Source organism: Sebastes umbrosus, chromosome 15 (assembly GCF_015220745.1).
Source record: "Sebastes umbrosus isolate fSebUmb1 chromosome 15, fSebUmb1.pri, whole genome shotgun sequence".
NCBI lineage: Eukaryota > Metazoa > Chordata > Actinopteri > Perciformes > Sebastidae > Sebastes > Sebastes umbrosus.
This window is the reverse complement of record NC_051283.1, coordinates 17674767-17688342: the sequence shown is the minus strand read 5'-3', so window position 1 is coordinate 17688342 and position 13576 is coordinate 17674767. Positions and strand designations below refer to the sequence as shown.

Genomic DNA, 13576 nt, shown 5'->3' with positions numbered 1-13576 from the left:
GGATTCATATTCCTTAGCTTCTTATCTTTCAAAGGAGACCAGATATACAGTATGCATATAAGCCTTATGGTTGAGGAGCTAGTCCTGATTCATTTTGGGTATGTTATTTTAGGCGTTTTTTCCGAGTGATAGGGCTAAAGCTCAACAGGTTAACTCTTTTCAATATTTATAAACCCAAATATTTTGAATTTTGCCACCTGATTTCAACCCCTTCCACTAAAAACCCCATCACTCTGTTAATATCAGACATTATACAGTATTAATTGAAATATTTTAGACAAAAAAAAACGAGACCAAAGTCAACATACAGTCCAAAGAGCTTTATTGAAACAAATAAATTAATAAGTTAGTCAAGTGAGCTAATTTTATCCTCAGCAGATACACATTTCTGTATCTCTTTAAAAGATCAAATAGAGGTGTGCATTAGATTAGAAAATAAGATAAGCGCCATATTTCATCAACCAGTAGCTACATCAATTGGAATTGGAAGACTTTGTCGGCTTTAGCGTTTCGCTTATTGCTTTGATCAGTTTCATTTTAACAACAGTTCCAATACCTACGAGAGCAGTTAAAGGGCAACGAGCTGGAATGTCAAATGGCAGCAAGTCAGTGAACGATGGATGGTCGGGGCGGGCGTCATGAAGAACAACGTGCAGATTGAGTCATGCATAGCATTCAGTCCGTTACACAATCGGTTACTGTTTCTCATACTTGGTTTTCTAGTCTAGCGCCCCCTAGTGGCCTCAGAGGTAGTTGTGTGGAAGCCATACTTCTCTATAAGTGACATGCTTATGAAAGGACGCATGCCTGCAGAGTTCCCTGTGACGATACAGATGTCCATGCCTCCAGATCTGACTGGTGTTAAGATACAGTAAGGGTGTCGATGCGAGGAGAGTTACAATGATATGCTAAAACGTACAGTAATATTCTCAGGAAATATCAAAAGTTGCAGCCGTCATAAAAGACCCTAAAAATTACATATTCAGGACAATATTGATGGTGTTTCTTTAGTTAGATCAAGAAAAAGAGCATGGCTATCCTCATGGGATACCCCTCTTCAAAGCAGCATTAATATATAAGTTTGAGACAGAAAGCCGCACCATATCAGTTAAAACGAGGACATAGAAGGCACAGGTCATTTCCTTTCATGTCTTTACCCAAGACTTCACAGGAGACATCCTTATGTTTATATTCTTCTAATACTGGGGCCCACCACTAACAACAGCATGCAATACAGTGCTCTCACATTTTCATAAAGCTCAGGTGACGAAGATGAAATTACTCTAATATAGATTTCCACTATAGTTTAGTTTAGAAGAATAAAGACATTTCTTCATGAAATGAAAAAATTGTATGATGCCAACAGCAAGCTGTGAGGTGCCATTTAAATCCTCCTGGCATCAGATCATAAATAGACCAACCAATGAAGTACATTCACTGTTTGAAGTCTTGAATGGAAAAGTGGAGCACCTGAGTCAACTGGTTTGACTGGAACGAATGAATCACTCGCAGAGACGGAAAAACTGTTTTCACTGGCCAAATACAGCGTGGTGAATGTTGTCTTAGCAGTTATCTGATGACGTTAAAAAAATATACATTATGAGCTCCGCGAGTGGTGAGCGTGAACCTGATCAGCTGTGTGTAGTTACAGTTGTGTCATCGATGATTCAACTCGACAAAAAAATGCTACATTTATTTTAAAAAGATCATATCTAACTGAATTAAATATTTTAACTTAAATCTTACATTCGCTTTAACAACCAATATCATTACAAAAAAGTAATTTTGTCATTATGGGTTACACGAAATCGAGTGCATGAACATAATTTACAGTAAAGAAATCAAAACGCAAAGATAAAAAAAAGACAAAAAGGTGTTATGTTTATCAAGTGCCAAAGTATTTAAGTAAAGGAATTGCTTTCATTGTATATGTGTGTGTGTGTGTGTGTGTGTGTGTGTGTGCATTCTCCAGTTTTGTCCACGAGCACAGAGCATTAACTGTGCATCAAACACCTCCAAGAAAGAACCAGAAAAGACATCAGTAACACCTGTAGGTGCCAAAACCGGCACCTTGTCTGTTTGTAGTGAAGCTGTAAGGCTGGAACCATTTCCTAAGACACGTGCATTCATGAGGATAATGGCCTGGAATTCATGCGTTAGACCTGGACGCCTTACAGGTTGTTCGTTGTTTTAAAAACTGGCCAGAAAGTTTCTACGTCATCATCCACAGCTGCTGACTGCGAGATCACACATGCCACCTAGTGACTGTAAGAGTGAGAACCGTCCTCCTGTAAGAAAGGTGGTAAACCTGACCTGAGGCTACATGTGAGTGATGAGGAGCAGTGCAGGAAAATGTGACATAAATGAGGATCAGTGAGGTTTCATCTACAGTAACATGCATGTCTGGGGGGGGGGGCTGCAAGACAGAGAGGTTTAAAGGGCATGTGTTAAAAACACGAAGTTAGGCTACTGAAATACTCAAAGAGTAACCTATGAAATGTTGCAAAGAAGGGATTTTGGACCTGTGAAAGGCTCTATTAAATCCTAAATACGTAGGGACATTCCTCACTTGAATGCCAAACAGGGAATAATAAGAATATTTTTTTTGCAAGTGGGCTTGTTGGAGACAGAACTTCTGAGAGAGGGAATGGAGATGAAAACAAACAACAATGTACAATACACATCAGTCACTCCAACACATTCTTCCAGCTCTGTTTTGGGCAATTAAAGAAGCAGGATTTACACTTTTAAAACTCCCCAGTTTGGATGGGAAGGTGTACCGCGGAGGTTTGGCGAGGTAGCTGTCAGCCCGGTCTGCCCGTCCAGGTCCGAGGGAGCAGACTATTTCTGTGTCGACGGCTCGTCCGGTGCTTAATCGTTAGTCTGGTGGTGTGAAATTTGCAGGTGGGGGCTCATTACATTCATCACAGCCATCCTAAGGTTAATGAAAAAATGACTGGCGTGGCACTTGCAGCACTGTTGAACTCTCAGTTGATTCAAGCAGCCAAGAAAAAAAGAAATGATGACGATGAGAGGGGAAAAAGACAAGATTTCTCCAAAGATATACAAAAATTCGAAGTCTGATTATCTACAGTTGACGCTTTAAAGGAGGCGTAGATATATATATATAGCATGAGGTGAGTGGGTGAAAGTGGTTCAGTAGTCAAGTCATAGTTGTTCATGTGCCCTCTCTTCATCTAGTGGGTTGAGAGGCGTGTGCGGTGAGCAGCTTTGGCTGAGGCTCCTTGTCAGGTGGAGCCATCTGGTGGCCTCTGTCTGGAAACACATTCACTGAAGGAAAAAGAGGTGAGGGTGCAGATTTGAGATGGAAGGGTAGAAATCATCCCGGACAGATATGAAATGATCGATGACATTAAGGTCGGGCTGCTCGCAGTGAGGACTCAGCCGCAGGAAGACGTACAGTTAAGGTGTCAGTGTTCGAACAGCCCGGAGGCTGCTCGGCTCACTGTCATTCCAAGTTGCCGCTCTCGGAGATGTTGAGTGTGTTGGCGGAGGGGAAGAGGTCTGTTTGGTCCGTGGGGCTCTGGTAGTCAGACGTCAGGTCGGGGTCCAGGAGAGAGGACAGGGTGAAGTGGGACGAGCCTTTCTTTAGGCACTGGGAGTAGAAGCTGAGCAGGAGGTCCAGCTTGTTCTCTATAGACTGTACCTGAACAAACACACACATACATGTGTCAAGCCTTCATCTGCCTTTCTAATGACATGAAACAAGGAGTTTTCTGTCCATGTCCATAAATATCCTCAGGGAACCAAGCACTTATTTTACTGTTGTTTACATTTATTTACACTACCTGCATTTACAACACGTTTTCATCCCAATTCATCACATACTGACGCCTTGTCAGACCCTCTGCGTCACTTTTCGGTCACAGTAAAAACACGCTTAATGTTGTGAATTGAACAAAAACACTTGCTTAGCTTTAGGCAACAAAACCACTTAGTTAGGTTTATGAAAAAACAACACGGTTGGGCTTAAAATGATTACGTTTGTACGGTGAAAATGTGACATGACGTTGTGAACACGTGACACAAACGATCAGCTGATTGTAACACGAAAGTGAAACTTAACGCACGGGACACAAACAGCTTTCTCCTGGATGAAAGCCTTGTGTTTGTTGGACCCATCCAACTCCCCACCCACCCCGTGTGTGTCTCTTTCGCTCTTTAAACTACGTCACCACAGCACTTTCTCGGCGCATTTACTGTTGCCACGGATGGGTTTACATTGTAGGTCATGGAAAGCCCGGTGCGTCTCATACCAATGCTAAAGGGTGCCTTGTGCGGCGGTATCAAACGCCAACGGCTGTGACAAAGCGTCGGTTTTTGATGCCCTGGGAATGAGAAAGGTCTGGTATCTATATTTATACTACCAGTATTTATATTTTTTATTTTTTCACTACATTTTTGTTATTGCAATATATGTTTGTTCCTTGTCTTGTATCTTATTGTTTGTACCGTATGTTCATTATTAAGTTTTAGACCGGGTACCAGGGAAATGCAATTTTGTTCCTCTATGTACTGTATTGCACTGTATATAGATGGATGACAATAAAGTCTTATGTTATGTTCTAAGCTAAATGAGTATATGAACATTGGAACATCATGTCATTCGTTAGCATTCAAAAACAACCCTTTTTTTAGATCTACCACAGTGAATGAAAGCAATCCATTGAAATTTTGATTCACATGTTTATACAGAGAACACAGTTCCACAAATGCTATATAGATTAACCTCTGTTACCTGTTTCTCCACCTTGACTACACGTCCCATCATGCTTAGCTCATCCAGCGGGTCCAGTTCTGGTGGCGTCTTCTCTCCCTTTTCAGAGCGCGCTTTCTTATCGGGCTGAACGGCTCCTCGCCCAATGATCTGGTCCACCCTTTCACACGGAAACAACAGATTACCATAAATATGGTGAAGACTTAGAATTAGAGGGCAGAGCTTTTTAAAGGGACTGTATGTAGGTTTTTACATGTATAAACGTTTTTTAATCATCATTTTTTATTGCTAATTTGCGAACAGGCTGTAACCTAACCTAAAAGATGAGACCTTTTGCGACTTTCTGGGTTTCCTCTATCAGCCTGTAGACTGATTTTATTTGAAGAATGCGTTTTTTCCGGGAAAATCCAAAGGATGTGACGTCATGCGCGCCTTTACTCTCTTCAGCTCCGCTTCAGGGCTAACAGCGTGCAACGATGGCTAACGTTCGGTTAGAAATGGAGTCCACTAAGGCCAACAAACGACCAGCTCCCACCACAACTAAGACTCCAACACAAACTCCACGGAAGCACAAAAAAAACAAAGTCATATCTAGTGACGCCCGTCCTGCAAAACAGGAATGTGACCGACATCGAAGGAAAACTAGGATCAACATCGGCCGGGCCTTCGATTCATGGAGGGAGCTTTGTTTGGTTTTAGGTATCAAAACGGACTCCGAGCTGGTAAAATTCCTACTGGACAGGTAAGCTAACATTACTGCCAAGCATGTGAAATATACAGTGATATTGTGGTTTTAGCTGTCAATCACGTTCAGTGTGTGTCGCCTCCCTGTTTTGACCGATGCTCGCTCGTGTCTACGTAGTGCGAGCACAAGCACACTTAACAGCCACAGGTGTCACTGTTAACAAGCAATTTCTGATTCTTACATCTAACCCTTTTAAACTCTTTTGGTTGATTTGGCATTTTCTCAACAATACAGTTTTCAAGCAACAGAGCAGTAGTGGTTACATGTGTGAAACGTACCGCATCTGCAGGCTCTTGATCCGGCCCAGCATATCCAGGTGTCCTGCGGAGTACTGCTCTATGACGTCCTTCACATCGTAAGGACGCAGCGTCTCCTTAAACTTCCTCTTGGCCACGAGGAACTTTAAGATCCTACACAAACACACACACAGACTCACAGTCATCACTCCTCTGAGCACCTTTAAAGAGCCTCACACTGCACACACCCACATAAACCTTTGTAAAAAATGCATGGGCAGGACAGCTATCACACGTTGCGGGAGTCCCTGAGAATAACAAGATTAATTACAGCCAGAGTGACCTTATCATTCACAAACAGCCCCATAAAGAGAGCAGCTACTTAACCATGTGGATATATTGTGATGATGACAACATCTCCCAGAGACATTTGCTTATCAGTACTTGCTGTTTCAGCAATTAGCACAAATCCTAACACACACACACACACACCTCTATCGCAGCTTCCCCCCTGTTCCTGCTCTTTTGTAAGTACGACAGCTATGTTGGTGCCACTGGTGGACCACAGCTGCTCCTACTCCCAGTGCACCACCCACACCCCAATGTGGGGTAATCACACCGAGGAATGTTGACCCAGCACTACTGCACACATCACTGACAACATCCGCTGCCAGAGTCGGTCTGGTTGGGCGTCACTCTGGAGGGAGTGAAGGATGTGCAAGAGATAATGGGAAAGGAGCAGAGGAAAGTTTAAGCATTTGTGTGTGTGTGCCTGGCTTTTTGTGTTGGGTGGGTCATTCAATTCCCTTCTTATCACTTAGTCCGCTCAGAGATGCTGGCTCCGCAGAAGGGCCGGAAACACCACATGTAAGCGAGACAAAATACACACACTCAAGCTGTCATCTCACCCTGTGATGGATTGTGCTATGAGTCAAGCTGGAGGGAGACGGAGGAGTGAGAGAGAGCGGGAGGCCAAGGAAGCATTTTTTTTTTTTTTACTTTTTTTTAACGAGGAAGTCCTATCTCACACACCCAGATGACTAAGTCCACTATAATACTCCCACTTGGCTTCACAGGAGGAAGAAAAGAAATCACATCAAAGGTCTGGGAAGCAGAAAATCAGAAACACTCAGCTGTTCTGAGAAAACGTCACACACACACGCAAAAATATAATGCCACAAATGCCTAAACCTACACACACTCTGGGTCAGAAGTATGCTCACACTAACACAACTACACACACACACACACACACAGACATGGGCTTAGAGGGAGCAAGTGAAATCTGAACTTGAGAGAGGGGTCACTTTCTGAAATAACCACTGTAACCTTTGTTGAGGTCTGCAGCGCTTGCACTTACAGTAGCTACATACATGCAACGCACAGTGCCTGTGTAGCAACAAAGAAGAAGAGAAGTTATGAGGGAAGAAGAGGAGCGAGAGGAGGAGGAGGAGGAGGAGGAGGAGTGGTGGTCTACAGCTGGTGCCATAGCAGCCGTCAGCGGCGCGCTGCTCCCCCTCACGCAGCACTGTGTTTCTTGATGACTGCTGCATTTGAGGTATTTTTGCAGGCGGTCTTTTCTTATTTTGCAGGTAGATGCAGATTTTTTTGCCAGGGTGGGTCTCAGGTGTAGGTAAAAGAAAGGCTAAGGGGGAGAGGGGGGACTTTTGATTCAGATCCTCTAAGGGATTCTCCGAAATGCTGACTCTTTTTCTTCGTCGATGAAATGGTTTTCATAATACACGGTCAGATTTAGTGTGGCCCCCTCTCCTCCCAGAAAACGTCCACCTACGGGGCAACAGTCACTGGTTCAATATAGCTGGCACGGCTCACTGAAACATATCATACCCACCTAATGTAAGGAAGTTGAAACGTAAAAAACACAGCGATGATTGGAGGGACAGGAAGTGTCATCTGTGCCCCAAAATGCTTGCAAAGCTGGTGCAAAATATTTTTTGCAATTCAGCAAAGGTGACTCCCTGATAGTCTCCTATGGTAAGGTTTAATCAGTGACTTAAAAATGACTGTTATGCTGACACGAATCCTAGCTGGGCCAAGTAGGGTGAGCCACTGCAGGGGCAAGTCTGATTCTTCGCCAGATACCTGCTAAGAGAACAAAATCTAGCGCACAAGCTACAGTATGTATATTCAATCATTCCTGCAGAGAAATGTACTGCGTAAACATTATAAGAGTTTAAAAATATTACAGCTGAAACGCTACAAAAACTGATGACGACGACTAAAGATCAAATGGTTATAAATTGTAAGCATGTCCGAACTATTTATTTAATAAAGTAGGAGCTTCATCCGAGACTGCAAACGTGCAGAAATTTTGTGTTTTGTGCAGTATTGGATTTGTGTGTGAGGAGAGTCACAGTAGAGAGAGCATATCATGCAGGCCTTGTTTTCCCATCCTCCTCCTCTTCTTCTCTTCTTGCTCCCTCTGCCTTTCCCTGCGTACGTAAACAGAACACTGAACGCATTTATCCGGGCAGCCAGGCACTGATAAACCACATGTGCCTCTCTCTAAAGTGAAGCCTCAGCACTAAGGCCCGCTGCGAAATTCTGTGTTTCACAAACATCAATCATGAAACTCGCCAAGGCCTGCTGCATGTGTGTGTGTTAACACAGTGAAGCACCTGCTGTTTACACACCTGTACTATCTATAGGAACTCCCTCTCTTCTATTGTCTGCAGCACAGAGCTGTTGAGGTCAGAGAAATCTGCTGAGTCAAGTGCAAACCGGAGGAGAGGTCTTATAATACGCTATCAGTGGCATAATGATATCAAACAAATGTATCATGCTGCATCCCAAGACCGGGAAATATCCACCTGCTGTGTATCTACAAAGAAGACACCTTCAGCTTAAAGGGAGAGTTCAGATTTTTTGAAGTGCAGTTGTGTGAGGTTCTTATTCATAGTCAGTGTATTACCTTCAGTAGATGGCGGCAGTTTGGAGAAGCAGGCAGGAGTTACCGCAAGGAAAAGTGATGTACTTCTGTGATGTACTTCTGTGATGTACTTCTGTGGACGGGGGCGGCAGCAAAACATATTTTAGCCACCTAAAAGAAAGGCCTACCTAAAAAAATCAATATCAGTTTAAGTGTACGCTATATTTAGAATATTTTCACCGCTTTACCTTGCCGTCAGACAGCCCTTTTTGACAAGGAACTAAAGATGTTAAATCCATCTTTTCAAAGCCACCAGACTCCATTGACAAAAACAGTCATTTTATCCCGCAGAAGACAGGAGTTGCTGGTCTACCGCTGACCCGATGAGTTAGTGTTACTGTGTGACTTCGGGGTTTTAAAGGGTTAGTTTGGATTCACAATAACACAAATAAACTAACGGATAAGGCAGCGGTAGACCAGCAACTCCTGTGTTCTGCAAGGTAAAATTACTGTTTTTGTCAAAGGAGTCTGGTGGCTTTGAAGAAAGCATATTTAACTGCGTCAGTTCCCCGTCGGAAAGGGCAGTCTGACGGCAAGGTAAAGTGGTAAAATATTCTAAATATAGCATACACTTAAAGTGATACAGATTTTTTTTATGAGATTATTTTTTGGCCATTTTGCCTTTATTTGAGGATACAACAGTGATAGTTGTGAAAGGGGAAAGAGAGGGTATGACATGCAGCAAAGGGCCACGGGTCGGATTCTAACCCCAGGCCGCTGCGGTAAGGACTTGGTACATGGGATGCCCGCTCTGCCAGGTGAGCTACTGGGGCAGAGATTTTCTTAAGGTGGCTAAAATATGTTTTGCTGCTGCCTCCGTCCACAGCAGTACATTGCTTTGCTTCCGTGCGGTAACTCCTGACTGCTTCTCCTAGCTCGGGGCCTGCCGACCGTCATCTACTGTAGGTGATAGACTGACTATGGATAAGTACCTCATACAACCTCACTTAAAAAAAGTCAAACTATCTGTGTTAGCACATCACCAGGTTCAGACAGCTGAGTTTTACTAATAGTGACTATGTACTTATTTATTAAATGATTACAATAATCATAACCAGGATGGATCATTCAAAATCATAGTAAAGATTATGACATATCTGCAGTCTACAATCTACACGCAACAAACAGCAGAATCGAAGACAAAACTTTTGACGATGTGATTGTACGGCGTGCATCTTAACAACGAGGCCACCAGGAAGCGCAACACGGCGTTTATTTCCAGGAACGTACCCACTTCATTCAAGAGCTTCACAGAGTGCATATGGAAGCACACAAACAGCGTCACGCTACCATGAGAAATGCTGTGAGGGAACACTCGCTGACATCAGGGACCCGAAAGAGAGTTGATATAATCCGCTCCGCTCTCATTCAAACCTCTCTGGAGGCCAGCGAGGCCCCAACACCAGATGTTTGCTAGCAATTGTAGATTTTTTTCTGCCACCATCAGTGAAAAACTCTATGCTGTTACAACTGCGTGTGTGTGTGTAGGGGGGAGGTTGCATTCATTATAACCCTATGGGATGTCTGCACATTTCAAAACAGAAGGTTATGTATTTTTGCATTCTACACATGAGTAATGACTAATTATTATAAATGCGGTTCTTGCTTTTCTTCATGACTGTAAGATGAATTCATTCATGTCTAAGCACATATTGTGTAAGAACACCCATCACTGATGTACTACTACAGCGACATTATATCAAAGCTTAAAGTCAATGAAGAGATGACAGCAATCAACAATTGTTATGATAGTTGTCTTCGTCTAAACTGTACTATATCGTTTGTCTCTGCACAGCCATAATGTACTGTGATCTCCCATCTGTACGGTACTTGTGCGTACGTGTGTGTGTAAGTGCTCTCTAATAGGACATCCTATCACGCCACATGACCTGAGCCTGAATGAGCTGAGTGACAAGGTCACATGAGGGAACTAACCCGGCCTGCAAGAGGGCTCAGTTACCTCTCCTAAGTGGACATTTCTACTCCGTCAGCTGAATCTGCAGATGCCAGCGCCTAAATGGAGGAGCGTTCAACAATTAATGCAGTCTGTCAAATACTACGAGAAGTGCCCATGTCTGAATACACATGCATGCGTTGTTCATCTGACCAAAGTGACCTTATTCTATCAATGACCTGAGGCACAGCGGCTCCAGCTCGCACGGAGCCTAGTCCGTATACCTGGAAACACAAGCTACTACTGCCCAAAAAGTCCTCGGCTAAAGGTTTTCACATTTGAATACAGTTGATTATGTCTTTTATTTTGTTTATTTGTAAACTGTTTGTGTTATTTGTAAAAAAAAAAATGTATTTGTTGGGTTTTAGACATTGCTCTTGTACATACATTTTTTTATTATTTCACATTTATTATTTCACTTTTTTATTATTTCATTAATGGACGTCTCAGCCTTTTGTTGTTTGTTCCCAAAGGAACTAAGAAATGTATATTCCATTGCTTTTGACTGGATGGGACCCTTACAGGGTTGAAGGACTACTGTATGTGGTTGATTTCCACTGTAGGTATAACTAGCATACTGTTGATTAGGACTCACCTGACAGCCCGTATGAGTGTCTTCACTGCTGGGATTACCTCCTCCATGGCCACGTCACAATATGGTTTGTCTTCCACACTGTCCTCCCCGAGCCCCTCTACTGAGCCAACACAGAAGGAGAGACATTATCACTCAGAAATGATCCTTGTGTAAAGTGTAAAGTGTTTGGATAATGTGTGTGTTGCCTACCATCGACAGGTGGACGTGGTTTGAGGCGAAGGGAGGTGCGAAAGCGTGTGCGGTCGTTAAAGCTCCAGCTCTTCTGGACCTTCCCAGGGCTGGTGGCATCGGGGACGTTCTCCTGGCTGGGAGAGCGGCGGACACCGGAGCCCGGGGGCAGCGGTGACGCCTTGCTCCTAATGGTTTGGGATGATCGGGAATTGTTCATCCTGATCCGATCCCGGAAGCCCATTTTACTGCTGACAGTGAATATAAAATGTTAAAACATCTGTAGACACAGTATTTTCCGATCATGACCACAATGTCCATGCCTTTGACCTTAATGGAAAACTAAGCTGTGTTATCCCGGGAGTTTAAGGGAGCAGCAAAAACGGCAGCCTGAGCTTGTTAGAAAAGAGTTAGTTAGTAAAAGTGAAGTAACACAACAAAATATGGCCTCTGTTTTTTTAATCATCAGAGAGACTCATCAACAAACAGACAAAACAGGGACACAAACAGACATTTACATTTTGTCTCAGCGAAGGACAGACTAGCTGACTTATCATGGAGGCAGTCTGACCACAGGGACCTCTCAATATTGCTAAAAACTGATTCTTGCCTGAGGATTTGCTTATTTAATGTGCCTATCATAGCACCTGATTCAGCAAAATCAGACTGAAACCTGATTCAAGACTTGCAGTAGTGCTGGGCCGGCGGAAAATGTTCCACCTACCATCAGAATAAAGACACGCTTCCTTAATCCCCTCAACAGAGTGAATAAGCATCAAAATATCGGCTTCAAAGCGCAGCCGAACAGAAGGTGTCTCTCATTAAGTACCACTCACAACAACCCGAGGCAGACCGGCATGTGAGGTCATCTATTTACAGGAGGAAAGCTATTTGGCGGCCTTTCTCTCCAACAGATCGACTCCTAACGCTGCTGTTATGCTCTTGAGACCTCTCCTTCTCTGTAGCCACTTACATGTTACACACTGTCACGGATCCATAAGGCAATGCAAACATCATGCACCACGGAGCAATTCCAACCCAGTCGTTCGCTCCCACATTTTCCCGATGATATACTCTTTGTCGTGCGTGTGTTACAGCCGGCCATTTAAATTAAAATTTAAATAGTTATGGGAGGTTAGTGGGAACAGCATTTCATACAAGCTGAAATGCTTCAGGTAGACTGGAGGAGAAGACAGAGTGAAAGAGCTTTGCATGCTGTCGGGAGAGCGAGCAAATGATTCGGATGCATTCAGGACCATAAACTTCACTGAATCCTTCCAAATCATTGACAGAATATCGCATGCAAACAGAAACATTTCAGCACTTAAAAACCTTTTAAAAATACAGCACAAACATGCTGATTTTGTTGAAAGGTCATATGACTTATCTGAAATAGGAAAGCATGCTGAATCATTTAAACCTTCTCTCCAAGAAGACGCTATAAATGAGCCAAACAACTGAATTGAAAACATGAAGCAAAGTCAAGAGCGGGGGAATTCTTGAGTGAATATTTGATGTCGTCGTTTCATCAGAGATGTCTGATGAAAGGTTTATGCAGAGATGTCTGATGAAACAGTTGATGTTGGCTGACTAGAAACGTGTATTTTTGTCACATTTGTCATAAACCATTAAGGACTTCTGTCGTGTTTTCAACACATGGTTTATCCTGACTTTCAAGCCAAACCAAGCAAAATCAGCTCTAGTTTCTCCAGTGGGAAAAGACCGAGCTGGAGAAACATCCTTTCAGGAAAGAGGAGCACAGCATTTCTTCATAGTAAAGGATTCACTCAAGCATTTGTGGACCAGTATAGTGCTCGTTTAATTGGTAATGCCAGATTAGGTTGAAAATAAGACAACAGTAACAAAACATTTAGCAAGCCGCTGCACCAGTCCACAAATTTTGGAGCGTTTCAGGCAAAGGGGAACAGGATGCACGCGTTAAAGGAGTGATGTTATTGATTTAACGTGCCCCGTGCACAGGCTTGTTGCCACGGATACCTCTGCTTGCGGCCACCGTTAATCCGGAAGAGACCCCGTTTTTTAGAAACGAGTTGACTGAGGAGACACACAAGGCAGAGGGAGAGAGGTTGAGGGGAGAAGAGGAGTGGAAGGAGGAAGGGAAGGCGGGGGTGGGGGGTGAAGGAGGACGAGAAGTTCTGGGACACAACCTGGGTACGTGGTTAACCCGTG

General features: G+C 43.4%; 1 protein-coding gene across 3 annotated transcripts in view; it reads right to left on the bottom strand.

Moving 5' to 3' along the window:
* Nucleotides 1–305: 305 nt before the first annotated feature.
* The window catches only part of LOC119502923 (potassium voltage-gated channel subfamily KQT member 4), a 61072-nt gene continuing 47801 nt past the window's right edge, over nt 306–13576 (bottom strand). The window contains exons 12-17 of one of the 3 annotated variants that reach the window (XM_037794215.1): nt 13385–13441; nt 11408–11637; nt 11219–11318; nt 5762–5893; nt 4760–4898; nt 306–3667 (exon numbers count right to left, since the gene is read on the bottom strand). In XM_037794215.1, the coding sequence (XP_037650143.1) occupies nt 3470–3667; nt 4760–4898; nt 5762–5893; nt 11219–11318; nt 11408–11637; nt 13385–13441 (856 nt within the window). In that variant the 3' untranslated portion in view covers nt 306–3469. The remainder of the gene's footprint in view (nt 3668–4759; nt 4899–5761; nt 5894–11218; nt 11319–11407; nt 11638–13384; nt 13442–13576) is intronic. The other 2 variants (XM_037794216.1, XM_037794217.1) reach the window with 2 other exon arrangements.